At 43.3% G+C, this 21176-nt stretch overlaps 1 protein-coding gene across 1 annotated transcript in view; it reads right to left on the reverse strand.

The window, feature by feature from the left end:
• The window catches only part of dhx36 (DEAH (Asp-Glu-Ala-His) box polypeptide 36), a 129272-nt gene extending 108763 nt beyond the window's left edge, over positions 1-20509 (reverse strand). The window contains exons 1-4 of the mRNA XM_073041640.1: positions 20262-20509; positions 15846-15973; positions 6051-6213; positions 488-526 (exon numbers count right to left, since the gene is read on the reverse strand). Coding sequence (XP_072897741.1) covers positions 488-526; positions 6051-6213; positions 15846-15973; positions 20262-20459 — 528 coding nt within the window. The 5' untranslated portion in view covers positions 20460-20509. The remainder of the gene's footprint in view (positions 1-487; positions 527-6050; positions 6214-15845; positions 15974-20261) is intronic.
• Positions 20510-21176: the final 667 nt, after the last annotated feature.

Raw genomic sequence — 21176 nt, forward strand, 5'->3', positions numbered from 1 at the left:
CTTTACCAACTTCAAGTGTCATCACTTGTCAGCTTGTAGTTTCCATTGACTTTTAACACCTGTACTGTGAATGGTGACTGATCTTGCACACAAGGAATTCAAGCGTACACAGTTTACCAAATAGTCAATATATGTAATTTATATACAAACTCTATTATAATAGCACATTTCTGTCCTGACTTCAGTATGGCTGATGGGGGCCATGCTGTTCTTGTACACAAAATAAATTATGCGTATGCTCTGAGTGAGTTATCAGCAACTACACTGCACTGTTAAGGTCTTGCACCTTGTTGCCTGTTTGTACTGCACTTTCTCAGTAACACTTTTTCTGCATCTTCCCTTTGTACTACCTCTGTGTAATTAAACAATCTGTATGGATGGCAGGCAACATGAAGTTTTTTCCACTGTACCTTAGTACAAGTGACAACACATCAATTACTACAAACTTAATTACTCTATAAACCATTATTCCAAAAAGATCACTTACATGTTTCATGGTGTAGGAGGGAAGTTTTTCCCGAAATTTCTGAGAAAATAAAGAGATTAAACCAAGTTAAGAAAAAAAGTTATATCGTCAATGTTAAAGAAAAATGTTACCGTCAATGTTGAAGGACAGCAATTATATTTACAAAATTAGATTGTTTAAAGTACCCCACTGATTCACCTGCAGTGTGCGGCGCAAATGGTCTGTGCTAGGTTTTAGCTTCAAGTCAAGAGTTCCCAACCAGGGGTCCTCGGACCTCTCAGTTAATGGTAGGAGTCCATGGCATAAAAAAAGGTTGGGAACCCCTACTACAAGGCACTCAATAGGAATAGAGCAGAAAACAGATGCTAAATGAGTCCGGTAGGCACTACAGGAGCCTCCGCTCCCTCACCAGCAGGCACAGGAAGAGCTTCTTCCCTGAGGCTGTGACCCTGCTGAACCTCACATCACAGCACTAAGCAGTATTGCACCATATTGTACTGTCTCAGTACTTTTATATTTGTGTGCTGTAGCACTTACTTTTTATTCACAGTTATTTTGTAAATAACATTACTCTTTGCATTTCTGGTTAGATGCTAACTGCATTTCAGTGGCTTTGTATCTACTCGGCACAATGACAATAAAGTTGAATCTAATCTAATCTAAAACAAAACAAAATGCAGGAAATACTCAGGTCAGGCTGCATCTGTGGAAATAAAAATCTGTGTTAACACCTTTGTTGAGGAAGAATTTTATTTCAAAGATACTACACAGTACAGGCCTTTCCAGCAAAACAAACCCATGTCATTCAATTATATCCCCATGACCAATTAACCTACTAATCCACATGTCTTTGGAATGTGGGAGGAAAACGTGCGCCCAGAGGAAAGTCACCAGGAGAACATACAAACTCCTTAGACAGTGGCGGGAAATGAACCCAGGGTGCTGATGTTAATAGCATTACAGTAATCGCTGCATTACAATGCCACCCACATATTTGTCTGAAATATAGTTGTAACTAATTCTCTATTGCATGCTTCTTGAGAATCAGTGACTACCTTCCTAATGTAATGGTAACCATCCATCCAACAACCACCACATCCAAATCTCTCTTACCTCTTAAAATATTTCTTGAATTACTTTTTCAACAGTGTTGTTAACAACCTGGCCTTATGTACTGTGTCTTCAGATTTTCTTCCTACTCACTTGGAGCATGGTTAGCTGCCTTGAGCCCCTTATCTAAGAAACGACATGCTTGCATTGGAGAGGGCCCACAGGAGGTTTGTGAGAATGATTCAGGGTGTGAAAGGGTTAACACACGAGGAGTGTTTGATGGCTCTGGGCCTATACTTATTGGGGTTTAGAAAAATAAGGGGAGCAATCTCACTTAAACCCTCAAAAACTGAAAGGCCTAGGTAGAGTGAAGAGGATGTTTCCAATCGTGGGGGAGACTAAGATGAGAGGGAATAGAAGGATGTGTCTTTAGATGAGGATCTTCTTCATTCCAGGGCACACAATCACAGTCTAGGTTCAAACAAAGTATGTGAACATCTGGGGATAAAAACTACTTGGAGTCAGGTGATCCAATCAATGAGATGAGATTGGAGGTGTGGGTTGTAGAGGTGCCCTGCCCTATAAAAAAGGCACACAAAGTCAGATCACTGATGGAGCCTGCTCTTATCAAGATAGATCTGTTTATGAGCAGTGTGCTTTGATCAAAACAACTTTCAGAGGACCCTAGAATTGCAGAGGTGCATTAAACTGGAAAAGGCTACCAAAGCGTTTCTAAAGACCTGCATTTCATCAGTCAACAGTAAGAGAAATTGTCAACAAATGGAGGAAATTCAGTACTGTTGTTACTCTCCCTAGGAATCCTGCAGAGATTACACCAAGAGTACAACATGCAATGCTGAAGGAGGTGAAAAAGAACCCAAAAGTAACAGCAAAAGACCTGCAAAAAAATCTCTCGAACTTGCTAAAGTCTCTGCTCATGCGTCCACAATAAGAAAAACACTGGACAAGAATGGTGTTCAAGGAAGGACACCACTGAGGAAATCACTGCTCTCCAAAATGTCTCAACATTGCAAAGATTACCTGGATGTTCTACAATGCTTCTGGGACAACGTTCTGTTCACACTCGAGACAAAAGTCGGAATTTTTGGCAGAAATGCACACCGCATTGTTTGGAAGAGAAAAGGGCAGTGCGCACCAATACCAAAACCTTATCCTAACTGTGAAGCATGATGGAAGGAGCACCATGGTTTGGGGCTACTTTGCTGCCTCAGGGCCTGGACAGCTTGCAATCATTGAGAGAACAATGAATTCAAATTTGTATCAAGACATTTTACAGGAGAATGTCAAGGTAGTGGTCCATCACCTGGTGCAGGAAGACAATGATCTGAAACACAAGAGTAAATCAACACAGAATGGTTTAAAAAGAAAAATTGTGTTTTGGAATGGCCAAGTCACAGTCCAGACCTTAATCCAATGAGATGCTGTGGCATGACCTGAAGAAGGCTACTCATGCAAGGTACCCCAAAAATATTGATGAACTTATACAGTTTTGTATGGAGGAATGACCTAAAATTCCTCCTTGCCATTGTGCAAGTCTGATCAGCAGCTACAGGAAATGTTTGGTGGAGGTTATTAATTACAAGGGTTCACATGCTGTTTCCAGCCTGGTCTGTGAATGGTTAAAACACTGTGTTCAACAAAGACGTGAAACGTACAACTGTTTGTGTGTTATTAGTTTAGGCAGATTGTGTTTGTCTAATATTGTGATTTAAATGAAGATCAGACTACATTTTATGAATAATTAATGCAGAAAACCAGGTAATTGCAAAGGGTTCACAAATTTATTCTTGCAACTGTATAATTGATATCTGGCCTCAAAATGTTTATGGGTAATAAAAAGAAGAATGTAGCCCCAAAAAACAAAAACACTATAAATCAGGAGTTCCCAACCTGGAGCTCATGGACCCCTCGGTTAATGGTAGAGATCCCTGGTATAAAAAAGGTTGAGAACCCCCATTATAAATGTAAATCTGAAAGCAGTCTGATTAAATGACTTTCCACTTAAACTTTTAAAGCTAACATTGGTACAGGGGGCTCCTTATGCTAGTTTCCCTCCTTTCTGGCATTCGACCTTTACAATTGTAAATAATTCCTTACAATCAGTTCATTCTCTTTTACACTTGTATACTGGAAATGACATTAAACAATCCTGAATCTTGAATCTCAAGGCTGGAAGTAGCTATATAGTAATTTTTATTTTGATGTATCATATCAAATTTTCATGGGAGGATGAAAATAGCAAGTGTAGAGTTAATTAAATAGTGTAGGGTACCATGGTCCCAAGATCTGCTCAAGTCTAAATCTAGTTGAATAGGTGCCCTCAAAAGCTCAAAGTAAATTTATTAGCACAGTGTATATACAACATAGGACCTTGAGATTCATTTGTAGACATCCCCAGGAAAATAAATACATAGAATTCCTGAAAAACCAGAGAGAATCCCTGAAAGAGTCTACAAATTGTTTAGCCACTTCAGTGCTGAGAGGAGTGAAGCCATCCATCCCACGTGCAGGGCAACATATGTTTCTGAACCTGGTGGTGTGGGACACAAGACTCCTGCAACTCCAGCCCAATAATAGGAGGTGGGAAAGGGAGGGGAGGGGGAGGGAGATGGGTCAAACGCAGGCAGACAGGACAGGTTCAGGTGGGGGACCTCGGCTCGTACGGAGTAGTGGAGCTGAACACTGGTTTGTTTTCTGCTCTAGGGGCTGAGCACTTCAATCTGGCTTGAAGCCTGGCCCAGCGTTCTCTCCTCCGGTAATGGCCAAGCTTCGTCCACTTCAAGCTGCCACACCTGCATTCCTGAGAATCAGGAGATCATAAAGTCACTAGTTCATTAACACTGTTCAAAAGCATGTTTCTTAAAGGGAAATTACAGCTGTGTATTGCAGCGATCGTAGTTACAAGTATATCTAGTAGAATATTGTAAAGGCTGGGCAAGGCAAGTTTATTTGTACAGCATTTTTCAAACGGCAGTTCAAAGTGCTTTACATGAAACAAAATATAAAAAACATCAAATTTCACACAATATAAAGAGAATAAAATCATGCATAAAGACAAAGGAATACAAGTTACAGTGCAGGAGATTCTAATGAAAAGCTACAGCAAAAGGAAAAGTTTTAAGCCTCGATTTAAAAGAGCTTAAAGTTGGGGCAGACTTCAGGTCATTCCAGATATGTGGAGTATGGTAACTAAAAGCTGCTCCACCATGGTTAGTTCTGACCCTGGGGACGGTAAGCAGACCCGTCCCAGAAGCCCTGAGAGCTCGGGAAGGTTCTCAATGCAGCAAGAGATCAGAGATGTACTTTAGCCCTAGACCATTCAGTGCTTTATAAACCAGTAGTAATATCAGAAAGCCAGTGTAGTGATCTGAGAAACAGAGTGATGTGTTCTACTTTCTTGGTCTTAAAGCCGCAGCATTCTGAATGAGCTGCAGCTGTCTGAGGAATCTTTTAGAAACCTGTGAAAACGCCATTGCAGTAGTCAAACTTATTAAAAATTAAAAATAAATGCATGGATGAGTTTTTCTAGATCTTGCTGAGACATTAACTCTTGCTATATTTTTAAGATGGTAGTAGGCAGACTCCGTAATTGTCTTAATGTGGCTGTTAAAAATTCAGGCTTCAGGCTTGGTTTGTGGACTGTAACAACAGGGATTCTAAATAAGCACTGACTTTTAATTGTTTTTTTTGGCAACAAAAACAATTATTTCAGTTTTCTCTTTGTTTAACTGCAGGAAATGTTGGCATATCCAATGAGTGATTTGTTCAATACAGTCTCAAAATGGTTGTATGAGATCATAATCACTTAATCACACTGCTATATAAATCTGAATGTCATCTGCAAAATTATGGTCAGATATTTTGTTGCTTACCATGATTTGAACTAGAGGGAGCATGTATATGTTAAATAGATGAGGCCCTAGTATGGACCCTTGAGGCACTCTGCATATCATTTTTGTTTGGTCAGATATGCATCTACCAATCAATACAAAATAGTCCCTGTCCTGTAAATACAATTTAAGTTACTTTAGGTCTGTACCAGAAAGTCCCTCTCAGTTTCCCAATCTGTCCAGTAATATGTCATGATCAACTGTGTCAAAAGCAGCAGTGAGATCCAGTAGAACCAAAACTCAATTTTACCATCATCAGCCTTGAGGATCTGTACCCCCATTCTGGCCTCTCTGAATGAGATTTACTAAATTACAAGCGACTTTGAATGCAGTACAAAACAAAACCTGTCCCAATGATCTGGGTTAGAATTAAATTCAAGCTCCCTCCTGGTGAGATACAAGTCACATTAAACAAACCACATCACCCCAAACATTCACATATACTGTCAACTGTCATTAGAAACATTATATAAAATACAGCAGATAACCAGGAAGGTGAAAATTCACAGAAAGGAAAAGGTAAAAATGATAACTACAGGACTTTGGTCTTATTGATTACGTCTCAGCTAGGTTAAATTTTCAGTTTGTTCTTGACATCCTGACACTAATCTAAAGAGCAATACCTTCATCTCCAGGTATCTTGAACTTGTCATCTTCTTCGAAAGGTCTTCCCTCAGCTCCTCATCCAAGAACACATCCCGCGTAACCGTTTCAAAGAGGTACTCCAGGTCAGCACTGGTCTCTGGTTTAAATTCCTTCTTGACTGAAGTGGACGAACTTGGATTTCTACGATTCAGAAAAGGACCATTGCAACCAGAGAGGAATAAAATACTGTAGTTATAAACTGGCCATAGACAGCAGCGAGGTAAATGATCAGTTAATCTTTACTCATAATAAAACTTAAAATAAATTGCAATTCCATGATGGAGTATTGGCTGGTCGGCAGAAAACAGAGAGTGGGAATAAAGGGATCCTATTCTGGCTGGCTGCCTGTTACCAGTGGAATTCGACAGGGGTCGGTGTTGGGACCGTTACTTTTTACGATGTAGTCAATGATTTGGACTACAGTATTAATGGATTTGTGGCTAAATTTGCCGATGATACAAAGACAGGTGGAGGAGCGGGTAGTGATGAGGAAACAGAGAGCCTGCAGAGAAACTTAGGTAGTTTAGGGGAATGGGCAAAGAAGTGGAAAATTAAATACAATGCTGGAAAGTGCATGATCATGCACTTTGGTGGAAGAAATCAATGGGCAGACTGTAGCGTTGTGTTATACGCCGCGCTGAAATAATGACACGGAGTCGGTAAAGTGCAGTTAAAAAAAGATTTTATTCGAACTTCGCGGCCTCGCTTTAAAGCCTCCCTGATCCCGCCCTCCCCGGGCGCGGATGCTGTAGGGGGCACGTATTCACAGTCCTGTCCCCCGCGCGGATGCTGTAGGGGGCACGTATTCACAGTCCCGTGCGGGCTTTTCCCTTTGTTGGTGAAGCAGACCTGGCGCCCTTTTGGGACTGGCCTTTGTGCCGGCACAAGTGCGCTAGGAAGTGGGTCGCCACAAGACTATTATTTAGATGGGAAGAGAATTCAAAATGCAGAGATGCAAAGGGACTTGGGAGTCCTTGTGCAAGATACCCTAAAGGTTAACCTGCAGGTTGAGTCAGTTGTGAAGAAGGCGAATGCAATGTTGGCATTCATTTCTAGAGGCATAGAATATAAGAGCCGGGATGTGATGTTGAGGCTCTGTAAGACACTTGTGAGACCACACTTGGAATAGTGTGTGCAGTTTTGGGCTCCTATTTTTAGAAAGGATATACTGACATTGGAGAGGGTTCAGAGAAGATTCACAAGAATTATTCCGGGAATAAAAGGGTTACCATATGAGGAATGTCTGGCAGCTCTTGGGTTGTATTCCCTGGAGTTCAGGAGAATGAGGGGGGAAACATTCATAGAAACATTCCAGATGTTAAAAGGCCTGAGCAGATTAGATATGGCAAAGTTATTTCCCATGGTAGGGGATTCTAGGACAAGAAGGCACACCTTCAGGATTGAAGGACGTCCATTTAGAACTGAGATGCAGAGAAATTACTTTAGTCAGAGGGTGGTAAATCTGTGGAATTTTTTGTCACGAGCAGCTGTGGAGGCCAAGTTATTGGGTGTATTTAAGGAAGAGATAGATAGCTTCTTGATTAGCCAGGGCATCAAAGGTTATCGGGTGAAAGCAGGGGAGTGGGAATGACTGGATAAAGTGGATCAGCCCATGATTGAATGGCGGAGCAGACTCAATGGTCTGAATGGCCTACTTTTGTTCCTAAATCTTATGGCCTTATGATCTCAGGGTATTGGGCTGGACAGTAACATGGCGGTTAGTGCAATTACTTTACAGCACCAGCAAAGACTGATTGGGATTCAATTCCCGCTGCTTTAAGTTCTCCCCTTGACCGCGTGGGTTTCCTCTCACATTCCAAATACGTACAGGTTAGGGTTAGTGAGTTGTGGGTATGATAAGTTGTGAGACATGGCGTGGCGAGGCTACACTTGCAGACTGCCCCCAGCATGTCTTCAGACCATGATGGTCATTAATGCAAATGACACATTTTACTGTATGTTTCAATGTACAAACAAAGCTAATCTCTTTCTTTTATCCTGAACCATTAAGGGAGCACAGCTGCCAACGTGCTAACAACAGGAATGAAGAGGTAATCACTTCAGGTGAGTAGGGATAATTATTTGCCAAGACGTACCAACTTTGAAATCAAACTATGTGCCTCAAGTTTAACGTGTCAGCCAGTGTGGATGCCTCCAGCTGGGATTAAAAAAAACCTGTGGTACTTGGATGCATACTCCTCAAACTCCTTTGCATTAACATTTCAGAGCACCTGTCCTGGGACCAGCACATAAGTTTAATCACAAAGAATACACGACAGCAACTCTACTTGCTTTGAAGTTTGTGCAGATTCACCAAAACTTTTTGGCAAACTTCTACAGGTGCACAGTGGGGAGTATCATAACAGGTTGCATCACAGCCTGATTTGGAAACACCAATGCCCAGGAATGGAAAAGACTATACGTTACATCCGAGTCCTTATCAGGCCAAGCCCTCCCCACCAGAGAGTGCAATTACAAGGAGCACTGCCACAAGAAAGCAGCATTCATCAAGGAACTCCCACCATCCAGGCCATGCGACTCTTTCTACACCATCTGGCAAGAGGCATAGGAGCCTTACGTCCCACACCACCTTGTTCAGCAACAGTTATTACCCTTCAACCCTATTTCAACTGAGATTGGTAAAGCTGGAACCAGAGCAATGTTTAAGGGGAGCATGAAGGGAAAATTTTTCACACAGAGGGTGGTGAGAATGTGGAACGAGTTGTCAGAGGAAATGGTGGATGTGGGTCCAATTTCAAGAGAAATAAGTTAATGGATAGGAGGGGTATGGAGGGCTATAATCCGGGTACAGGTTGATGGGACTAGGCAGAATAATAGTTCAGCCCAAACTGCATTTCTGGCAACATACTTGTGAATCTTTTCTGAATCCTCACAGAATCACTTGCAATGGTAATGATAGCGGAAATGTCAGTGTTTGACATTGTCACAGCACAAATCTGACAGTAGTTTCTGCAGTATACGCCAGGTCATTTCGAACAGATTCCTAGTTCCAACACAAGCTGTTTTGCAAGGGTGACGGGGGAGGCAGAGGGGGCAGGATATTCACAAAATACTGAAATGAATTAGGTACATGTGAGAGTTTGAGCAAACAGTCAAGATGGGAAAGAGAAATGGGACTCCAAAGTCAAACTTCCAGTAAGTTTATTATCAAAGTACAAATATGTACTGAGATTTGTTTTCTTGCGGACATACTCAGTAAATCCAAGAATTATGAATCAATTAAAGACAACAGGGCAGACAACCAGTGTGCAAAAGACAACACACTGCAAATACAAAAGAGAAAATAACAATAAATAAGCAAGAAATAATTGAGAACTTGAGATGAAGAGTCCTTGAAAGTGTGTTCATAGGTTGTAATGAGTCAAGTGAAGTTGAGTTAAGTTATCCCTTTTGGTTCAAAAGCCTGATGGTTGAGGGGAATAATTGTTCCTGAATCTGGTGGTATGAGTCCTGAAGCCCCTGTACTTCTTCCTGATGGCAGCAGCCAGAAGAAAGCATGTCGCAGGTCGTGGGGATCCCCAATAATGGATGTTTTCCTGTGACAGCATCGAGTAGATGTGCTCAATGGTGTGGAGGGCTTTACCCATAAAGGACTGGGCCATACCCACTACTTTTTACAAGATTTTCCATTCGAGGGCAATGGTGATTCCGTACCAGGCTATGGTGCAACCAGTCATATATTCTCCACCACATATCTATAGAAGCTTGTCAAAGTCTTAGATGTCACACCAAATTTTTGCAATCCCCTAAGAGCTATTATTAGTTTATAGTCAGTTTATTATCAAAGTATTTACACATCATCATATACTACCGAGATTCATTTTCTTGTGGGCATAAGGAAAATAGAAATACAATAGAATTTCTGAAAAACTATACATAAATGACTGACAAACAACCAATCTACAAAAGAAAATAAGTTGTGCAAATTTAAAAAAATACAATACTGAGAACATGAGTTGTAGAGTCCTTGACAGTGAGCCCATAGGCTGTGGAATCAGTTCATTGTTGAGGTGGGTGAAGTTATCCACTCTGGTTCAGGAGCCTGATGTTTGAAGGGTAGTAACTGTTTCTGAACCTGGTGGTGTGGGACCTAAGGCTCCTGTACCTCCTTCCCTATGGTAGTAGCTAGAGCCTGAATGTGAAGGTCCTATTCTGAAGAGAGACACAGATGGAGATTGAGGGAGGTGGTAGTTTGGGGTACTGTAATTGGAGGAAATGTACATAATTCACAACCACCGACATTGAGTTGAGGTTTCACTTAAGAGGCTAGTCCGACATGATGTCATGATTTTTAGCACATTTTCATGCTTAGCTTTTGGGATTCAATAAAATGTGTTATGGTCATTAAACATAAAATGCCTCACTTCATTTTATTTGCAAAAACCTACTTTATGACCCCAATGCTCTAGGACGATTCCAAAGTTATTGAACACATCAGCCAACACAGTCGCTTTGGAGTTTTGCTGGAGTTTTGGGAGCAAAATTTGTTGCTTTGTTTGAACAAGCCAAGGTGCAATTCACTCTGCAAGAAATCACGGCCAATGACACCAAACTCTACTACATTGTAGCATCGCTCAGCAATTCCACAGCTGAGAGTAGTAATTCTGCCTGAATACTATAAATACCCATTGCTGAAACTCAACTTTTACAGACTAAATTTTAGACTATCAGAGTCTGAACACACCAAGCAGTTGTTCTCCTTGCTTGCCCTCGGCGATGTTAGGCCTTCAGAGCTAATGGACCATATGCTGTCTCTCCTGGGATATTTCTTTTATTGCTAAAGAACTCTTTATGCAGCAAATGCATGATCAAGTTCGCATAGCTGTCGTTAATGCACTGATGAAGGACTATAAGGAACTTGCAAAATTAGCTGCCAGAGATGCACAATTCCTTCTCTTTTCCCTGCCTCAATAAGCCCAGTCAGCAAGGCCCCTCACACAAGAATGCAGGAGCTGAGGAAGGGATAAGGCCAAGTCTGTGTTTTTACCATGCTTATTTTGGTATGAATGCAGACCGCTTTGCAGCTTTGACAGAGCCACCTCATCAAGACATCAGAGGTATGTTATCACTATGGGTTCCAGATGCCAGGGTTCTCTGCTGTTCATAACCAGCACCCTTTCAGGGCAACCCTTCCTGTGGGACACAGGTGCTCAGGTGAGTGTGGTACCAACATTACCTATTGATGAGAAGGCAGTGACAAAACCTCGCTGGAGGCTGCCAACATCAGCGGGATCCTGAAGTATGGGACATAACAGGTGACGCTCTGCTTTAGTCAGCAACGTTATGCATGGGACTTCATCCAGGCTAGAGTGGCTACACTTCTGCTTGGTGCAGATTTCCTGCGTGCCCAAGGACTGTTAGTCGATCTTAAGAATTGCCAGCTTGTGGATGCCAAGGACTCTGGGTCGTTATCCTGCTTCCCCAGTAAGTTCCCCATAACGACCCTGTCCAGCACATGCACCACCACGTGAGTTTACTTGACTGCTGGGCAAATCCCCAGACCTCACAAGGCCCACATTCTCCACTACAGTCACAAAACACTGGGCTGAGTACCACATTTCTTCAACTGGCATGTGCCCATAGACTGGACACAGAAAAGCTGCAAAGGCTGAATCTACCAACATGGAAAGACTTGGAAATGCACGCTGGTCGATCAACCCCTGGGCTTCACCCCTCCATAGGTCCCCAAGTCCGATGGTGGTTGCCACCCTTGTGGTGATTACCTATGCCTTAACGAGGTGACTACCTCTAATCATTACACGGTCCCAAACATCCTAGACTTTTCAACTTGTTTGGCCAGAAAGTTAATCTTTCCCCCAAAATCGATCTAGCTAGGGACTACCATCAGGTGCCTGTGGGCTCAGAGGACATTCCCAAAATGGCTCTGATAACCACGTCTGGCCCTTTTCAGTTTCTGCGCATGCTGTTCAGACGGGAAACTGCAGCACAGACTTTCCACTGGCTGACGGACTCTGCATTCTTTTTGTTGATCCGGATGACACACTAATGCATCTGAATCCAAACATGTAACACGTCTCTGCACACCGTGCGCTTAAACCAACAAGGGTTGATTCCTAACGCTGCTAAATGCCAGTTTGGGTTGTCAACCATTGATTTGCTCGGCCATCTCATCTCCGCACAAGGTGCGAAACCCCCTCCCATCAAAAGTAGGCACTGGTATGGACTTCCCACACTACAGAAAAAATACAGGAGATTTTAGGTACGGCGAATTTCTATCACTGCTTCATTCCGCGAGCTGCTGAACATGCTCCCCCTGTACAGTGTGCTTGAAGGCAATACCTCTAATCAAATGCTTGACTGATCAACACACATGACCGGGGCATTTGATGAGACCAAACAAACCCTTTCTAACACAGCCCTACCAGCACATCAGCTCCCCAACACACACAGCCATTCTTACTGATGCATCTGACCATATTATGGATACTGTGAACAAACAGTTATTTGGAGGAGTATGGCAATCGTTCACCATCTTCACCCAGCAGCTCTGTCCCCCGAAAGGAGGTACAGCACTGTTGACCGTGAGCCTCGCTTTCTATCTGACTGTCCGACATTTTCTTCTGGAGGGTCATCAGTTTGTTGACCACATGCCCCTTGTGCAATGGCCAAAATATCAGACCCCTGGTCTGCATGACAGAAAGCCACTTGGCCTATATATATATATAGATATCTATCAGAGGTCACAACTGATAAACAACATATCAAGGGAAAAATAATCTTCACGGCCAACCGTTGAGATCATACACATAGGGTTTGACTGTACTGACCCAGAGGTCCAGGCTTATTGAACAGCAGTCACAGGCCTACGGTTGGCTTCTCTCCTGTGCGATGTCTCAACCAGTCACCCTCACACCATCGTGCACGCAAACTGGAGATGGACTGTTTTTAAGGCGTCTCACATCTGGGCTGGGAGAAACTGGTTGCACTAAAGTTTGTTTGGCATGGCCTCAGAAAGGATGTGCGTGATTGGACTGCAGCCAGAGTGGAGTGCCAGCGGGCAAATATTAACCGTCATTTTCAGGCGCCATTTCCACATTTGAGGTCCCTGAGAGACCGCTTAACCATTGCAATGTCGACCTGTTGGTCCTCTTAACCGCTGCTCGGGGTTTCATTCACTTCCTTACCATGGTGAACCATACCCCAGGTGGTCAGGGGTCGTCTCTCCAGCACTGACGACGGCTGAGAGGCGGCTCAGTCATTCATCAGCACCTGGGTTGCGGGATTTGGCATACCATCTGATATTTCCTCTGACCACAGGCCCCAATTCATATCAGACCTCCAGGGTGCTATGACCCAGAATCTCAGTATTAGGCTGCATCACACCAAGGTCCAATGGCCTATGAGAGCAATTTCACCACTCTTAAAGGCTGCTCTGAGAGCTTCCCTGACCGATGAGTGTTGGCATGATTGTCTCCCATGGGTCCTATTGGGGCTCAGAATTGCTCCAAAAGAGGACCTGCAGTTGTCCCAAGCTGCGTTTTATCTAAGGGAGGGAGGCCAGTTCTAGTGAATTCTGGGAAACTTGTGTAGGGTAATGCAATTGGGAGAAATGTACATAATTCACAACCACCGACACTGAGTTGGGGTTTCACTTAAGAGCCTAATCTGATGTGATAACATTAGCACAAAGATTTTTAGCGTGCTTTTGTGTTTAGGTTTTTGGAATTAAATAAAATGTGACATGGGTTTAATTAAACATAAGATGCCTCAGTTTGCTTTATTTGCGAAAACCTACAGAGACAACAGTATTTAGATTGCAAACAGGATTGTTACTTTCGCCATAACTGCTCTGAACTCATGCTCTCTGGAAAGTGGCACGAGACCATCCAATGGAACAAAATACAAGCGACTCCATGTTTAATACATGATTATTTCAGAACAGCAGTTTTCAACCAACTTGCCACGGTCAGCAGCTCCTGCACTTCTCAACTGTTCAAGTGCACAGCCTGCAATCAGCCAATGAGGAAAATATTTATGTTCTCGGAGCATTTCTACAAAGCATACTTTTAAAAGCTGTGAATGGATTATTCAAAAATCTGGGTTGACGCTCATATTATTACCCTTCAGCGATCAGCTTCTTGAACCAGAGGGGATAACTTCACTCATCCCCATCGCTGAACTATGGACTTACTTTCAAGGACTCTTCATCTCACGTTCTCAGTGTTTATTGCTTATCAGAATCAGGTTTATTATCACTGGCGTGTGACGTGAAATTTGTTACCTTAGCAGCAGGAGTTCAATGCAATACATAATATAGATGAGAAAAAATAATAATTAAGCAAATTAATTACAGTATATGTTAAATAGATTAAAAAGCATGCAGTAAAACAGAAATACTGTATATTTTAAAAAAGTGAGGTAGTGTCCAAAGGTTCAATGTACATTTAGGAATCGGGTGGCAGAGGTGAAGAAGCTGTTCCTGAATCGCTGAGTGTGTGTCTTCACCTCCTACCTGATGGTGACAGTGAGAAAAGGGCATGCCCTGGGTGCTGGAGGTCCTTAATAATGGATGCTGCCTTTCCTGAGACACCACTCCCTGAAGATGTGCTAGTACCCAAGATGGAGCTGAGCAGATATCCAACCTTCTGCAGCAACCCCTCCCCATACCAGACAGTGATGCAGCCTGTCAGAATGCTCTCCATGGTACATTTATAGAAGTTTTTGAGTGTATTTGTTGACATGCCAAAGCTCTTCAAACTCCTTATGAAGTATAGCCGCTCTCTTTCCTTCTTTATAACTACACGGATATGTTGGGAACAGGTTAGATCCTTATTTAATATTATTCTTTTCCTCTTTTGTATTGTTACAGTTTATTGTCTTTTACACATTGGTTGTTTGTCCACACTGTCGGGTGCGGTCTATAATTCTATTGTGTTGCTTGGATTTACTGTGAATGCCCAGAAGAAAACAAATCTCAGAATTGTAAATGGTGACATATATGTGCTTTGATAATAAATTTACTTTGAACTTTCATTACACTATGACAATCCTGTTATTTATTTACTTTATTTTAAGTTACAGCACTCTTTCACCCAATGAGGCCAAGCCACCCAATTACACCCACATGACCAATTAACCTAAACACAAAGTACACTGCAGATGCTGTGGTCAAATCAACACGTACAAAGAAGCTGGAGGAACTCAGCAGGTCAGGCAGCAATCTTTCCTCTGATTGGTTTTTCACCTGGCACCTACGAGTCTTCTCCTTCCCACCCTCTTTATAGGGTCCCTGCCCACTCCCTCTTCAGACCTGACGAAAGGTCTCGGCCCGAAACATTGACTGCTTGTTTCCATGGATGCTGCCCGACCTGCTGAGTTCCTCCAGCTTGTTTGTACGTGTTGATTTGACCAATTAACCTGCTAACCCGTATGTCTTTGGAATGTGGAAGAAAACTGGAGCACCCGGAGGAAACTCATACAGTGTTAGGAAGAATGTACAAACTCTTTAAAGACCGTCGGGGCTGGGATAGTGTTACACTACCTATGACACTACCGTGCTGCCCCCTGAATTTATTTATTTTTAATTATAAAAAGATATTTGTTCTACTCCTTAAAGTTAACGAACATCACAGCTCCATTCTAACAAAGTACAGGGCTGTTGAGACGAGTAAAATTTACGTGTTACTTCAATCAGCATGACATCCAGGCATCACCAGAGTGCTGACTGGGCCACGGGTTGAGAAATAACGCTTTTTAAAACAAAAATCACTTATAAAATCCAATGTAGTTACCTCCAGTTCATGCTCAAGTCAGCCGAGAGCGACGAGCGCTGGTCTTTGTTGTCACTGCATGCCTGGACTGAGTTCAGTAGTCGGGTGATGTGCTCCTCTCGCTTTTCATCCATATGCACTACAGCCCTCTAAAGGGAGGGAAAAATTGTAGTGTATGAATTCATTTCATCCAAGACATCATGGCTCAATTATTAATTAAAAGATTGCAATTGTTGAATTAAAAATAAGCAAGGTCCACAAGTTGTAGAAGGTTATAAATTGAAGTCTGTCCCACAGATGTCTCCTGTGGAATAAAGGACTGATGTTTCAGGCCAAGACCCTTTATCAGGACATAACAAAGGGTCTCGGCCCAAAACATCAGCCCTCTAACCCTTTCCATAGATGCTGCCTGACCTGTTGAGATCTCCAGCATTTTGCATGTATTACTCTGGATTTCCAACATCTGTCAGTCTTTTGTGTTTAAGATCTCTTCCCTGATGTCACTCTCTAGCCTTTTCCTGTATCAAATCCCCAAAATCCACGACTTCAGGCTTAGGGAATAATTAAATGCTCAATTTACCAAATTACTGAAACACCAGCAAAGGATTCATTAGGTCCAATAGGACAATGTAATCCAAGAATCTTATTAAAGAGAATAAACACAAGAGATGAAGCAGAAGCTGGAAGTTTTTCTTTCTGTTTTAGACCCTCCATTCCTTCAACCTGTTGAAGTGTCTACTGGTGAAAACATCTACCACAACACCCTACTGTCCACTCATCAACAAAGAGAAACACACAAAATGTTGGAGGAATTCAGTGGGTCAGGCAGCATCTACGGCAATGAATAGAGCTTGTTTGTGGCAATGAATTCCACAGATTCACCACACAATGGCTAAAGAAATCCCTCCTTATCTCTGTTCTAAAGGAATGCTCAGCAACGCCAAGCGTTCTGAGCACGCTACGTGGAGATACTTGCAGGCAGCCCCTAGCACTCCTTCTGGTGTGTTAGTCGATAATGCAAACACATTTCACTGTATGTTTCAAACGTACACTGATGAATAAGCTTGAATCTTGGGAAAAGATCTACTTCCTATTTTTCAGGGGCCTGAATGGTGAGGCAGGAGACTCCTCTTTCTCTAGCCCTGTATCTCTTTCACCATTCAACTTCCTAGCTCTTTACTTCACCCCTCCCCCCCCCGTTTCACCTATCACCTTGTGTTTCTCCCTCCCCTTTTAAATCTATTCATCTTTCTTTCTCCACTCCTGCGCCGAAGTCTCAGCCCAAAATATCAACTGTACTTTTTTACCACCAATGCTACCTGACCTACTGAGTTCCTCCAGTATTTTGCATGTTGCTTGGATTTCCAGCACCTGCAGATTTTCTCGTCTGCTGCCCATCATGGCTGATTTATTATCCCATTCAACTCCATCCTTCTCAATGCAACCTTTGATGACTTTACTAATCAAGAACTAGCAACCTCCACGTCAAATATCCTAATGATTTGCCGTCTGTGGCAATGAATTCCACTGATACACCACCCTCTGGTTACAGAAATTCCTCCACATCTCTGTTCTAAATGTTGGATTCTGTATTTAAAATCGGATTATTCCACACTGGTGTGGCCCGTGGCCAAGTGGTTAGGTTGTTCAACTAGCGACCTTAAGGTCGTGAGTTTGAGCCCAGCCGAGGCAGAGTGAGTAAGGCATTTAATCACACAATGCTCCAGTCCACCCAGCTGAAAATGGGTACCGGCAAAAAATGCTGGGGGTTAACCTCGCGATAGACTGGCGTCCTATCCGGGGGGGGGCGGGGGGAGTCTCGTACTCTCAAGACTCTAGAAACCAGCATAAGCACTGGCCTGATGATGAGCCACAAAGGCTCAGGACAGGACTTTGACTATTCCACAGTGAGGTATGGAGCTCTGAAAGTTGACTTTTAACTTTAAATCTAAGTTCAGCTGCAATAATGCTGTCAGGTCATCAGGGATTTTTTTTAAAATTCTAAAAATGTGCAAAAAAATTTTCCTGCAAGGAGAAATTTCTTCAGCCAGAGAATGGTAAATCAGTGCAGCCCAAGTCACTGTATGTGTAGCAGAGGTCGATGAGTTCTTTAGAAAGGCTCTAGATTCTACAGATGGTGGAAATCTCTTGTATTGATGGGGCCTTGATTCCTTATTGGAAACATCCTCTCCACATCCACTCTATTTGAGCCTTTCAATATTCTATAGATTTCAATGAGATCCCCCCCCCCCCCACCATCTAAACTCCAACAAATACAGTCCAGAGTCATCAAACACTCCTATGTTTAACCCCTTCCTTCCCAGAATCACTCGTGTGAACCTTCTCTGGCCCCTGTCCAATGCCAAGAGATCCTTGTATAGAAACATAGAAATCTACAGCATAATACAGGCTACAATGTTGTGCCAAGCAGGTAACCTATACTAGAAGCTGCCTAGAATTTCACTACCACATAGCCCTCTATTTTTCTAAGCTCCATGTACCTACCTACCCAAGAGCCTATTCTATCCGCCTCTACCACCTTCACTGGCAGTGCATCCCACACACCCACCACTCTGTGTGATAAACATACCTCTGTCATCCCCCTTATACCTACTTGCAAGCATCCTTTCTTAGATCGAGGGCCCAAAACTGCTCACAATTCTCCAAGTGTGACCTGAAGAATGCCTTACAAAACATTATATCCTTGCTTTCGAAATGAATGCTAACATTGCATTTGCCTACCTTACAACCGACTCAGCCTGCAAGTTAGCCTTCAGGGAATCCTGTATGAGGACTCCCAAGTCCATTTGCACCTCCGATTTCTGATTTTTCTCCCCATTTAGAAAATAGTCTATGCCTTTATTTAAGTCCTTCTGCAGACACTATGTTTTCTCAACACTATCTGCCCCTCCACTAAGATTCCAAACTATCTCTTCGTTGGATCTGTACTAACCTCTCGCAAATTCACCAACAGTGTTTCCAACTTAAGGAAACACTGGGTCACAGACACTTCTTGGAATCCTCCAGTTTGCAATTCCCACCGTTGTCCTGCCATACTTAAGGAGAACGTGGTCTGGGTTTTCTGCAGTTCAGCAACAGTTTCAACATAGACTTTCAATCGGTATTCAATGTATTAGTGAGCTTAAAAGTGCAAATTAAAACTCCAATAATCCTGAAGGCTCAGCAGTATTAGTTTTGCTCTACTACCTCTAGATCTTGGATTGGGGGTGGTGAAGATACATCTCTGCCAAAGGAGGTGTAAGGTGCTCCTTCCCTCGCTAGCCTGAAGGTCACCCTTGGGCAAGACGTAGCACCAACTTAGCCCCCCTGATCAGGGTCACGTGAAGTCACGTAAGCAGATAGTTGACGGTCGTATGAGCAGCTGGTGTATCCCACAAGTCCTGGTTATGTGACCACTGACACCAGGCAGACAATCTCTGAAGAGGTGGGCTCACCCGTCTTGTAAAGACACTGCCCAGAAGGCGGCAATGGCAAACAACTTCTGTAGAGAAATTTTCCAAGAGCAATCATGGACAGGGAAAGACCATGATCGCCCACATGATGATGACGACAATGTCTAGATCTGAGAGATTGTCTGTGCATTACAGTATGGGGTTGGAGTTAGCTGAGGTGTGGACTTTCATTGATTTTATAGTATTTCTTGTATCTACTGTGAAAGCCAGCAAGAAAATGAACCCCATGATGTACTTTGATAATAAATTTACTTTGAACAAGCTTGAACTTACCTAATTTCTTTCTTATGCATCCTTAAAATACACATCACTGAAAAAACAAGACCACGTAGTGTGCAAGAATAAAGCCCAATAAGACTGAAACTTGAGCAACACAGATAAAATACTAGAGGAACTCAGCAGGCCAGACAGCATCTATGGAAAAGAGTAACGGTCCACGTTTCGGGCTGAGACCCTTCAGCAGGGCTGTCCTCTTTTTCATCGATGCTGCCTGGCCTGCTGGGTTCCTCCAGCATTTTGTCTGTTGTGCTTGGATTTCTAGCATCTGCAGATTCTCTCTTGCTTAAGAGTGAAACTTGACCCAGAATCGACTTCATTATGACCTTTAACTTTATTGTTCACCTGTACTTTCTCTACTTTGCTCTGCACTCAGTGATTGTTTTACCTTACAATATCGCAGTGCTGGTTGTATGAATAGTACATAAGGCAAGCTTTTCACTGTATTCTCAGTATGAGTGGAAATAATAAACAGTAAAATCCCATGGTTCAGAAAATCTTCAAGTCTTGCAGAGCCTAAAAGTCTCTAGATGATCAGTTTCACTGTAAGTTCTCAGAGCTTGACCATCCCAGTTCACCCCTCACACTGCACCCAAGCCGATACCCCTCACAACTGATCCAACCCGTTACCCCTCAGTCCCTACCATACACCAATGGTCCCCTCCCCTATATCCCCACTGCCCCTCACCTCTTTACGCTCCTGGTCCTTGCTCTTCTGGCCCTGCCGCTTCGCGTACCACAGCCCGATTTCTTTTCCCTTCAGATGGCCCGGGTGCCGGCCGCGGCCACTGCCACCTCCTCCGCCTCCCCTCGAGCTGTTGTCCCATCCTCCGGCGGCCGAAGAGCCGCCACCGGACCGCCAGTCCCTGCGGCCACCCGAACTCATGGCTCCGCCGTCCGGAACCGCTCGCTGACCAACACCGACCGGCGCCGCCCGATGGCGTCACAGGCTCACGTCCGCGACTGATTACGTCACAGACAGCCCCGCCCACTCTCCTGACGTCACCGACACTGAGGAACAGCTCCCAGCACAGACCAGCAGGAGATGTCGGGTACAACAGTCCCAACACAAGCCAATAGCAGTTGTAAAAAAAGAACCATAAATCTTTCACGTACCAGCAGGTGCTGCCGGATATGACAGTCCCAATACAAACCCGTACAGAGCATAGGGATGTGGGATATAACAGTCCCAATACAGGCCGTTAAGGAACAACAGTCCCAGCAGATACCAACAGACCTCAGAATAAAATGAGGAGGAAGTCCTTTAGCTGAAGGGGGAATAAATCTGGGAATTGATTGCCACAGAAGGCGATGGATGCCAAGGTATTGAGTACTGTATTGTCAACAGTTTTCGGCCCTATATCTCAGAAAGGATGTGTTGTCATTGGAGAGAGTCTAGAGGAGGCGAACAAGGATGATTCCAGGAATGAAGAGGTTAACATACGAGAAGCATTCGGCAGCTTTGGGCCTGTGCTCACTGGAATTTAGAAGAATGCGGTGGGGGAGGGGGGGGGGGAGAATCTCATTGAAACCTACCGACTGTTGAAAGGACTAGATAGGGTGGATGTGGAGAGGATGTTTCCTACAGTTTTGGGTATCCAGA

The sequence above is a fragment of the Hemitrygon akajei genome, chromosome 3 (assembly GCF_048418815.1).
Source record: "Hemitrygon akajei chromosome 3, sHemAka1.3, whole genome shotgun sequence".
In the NCBI taxonomy this organism is placed as follows: Eukaryota; Metazoa; Chordata; class Chondrichthyes; order Myliobatiformes; family Dasyatidae; genus Hemitrygon; species Hemitrygon akajei.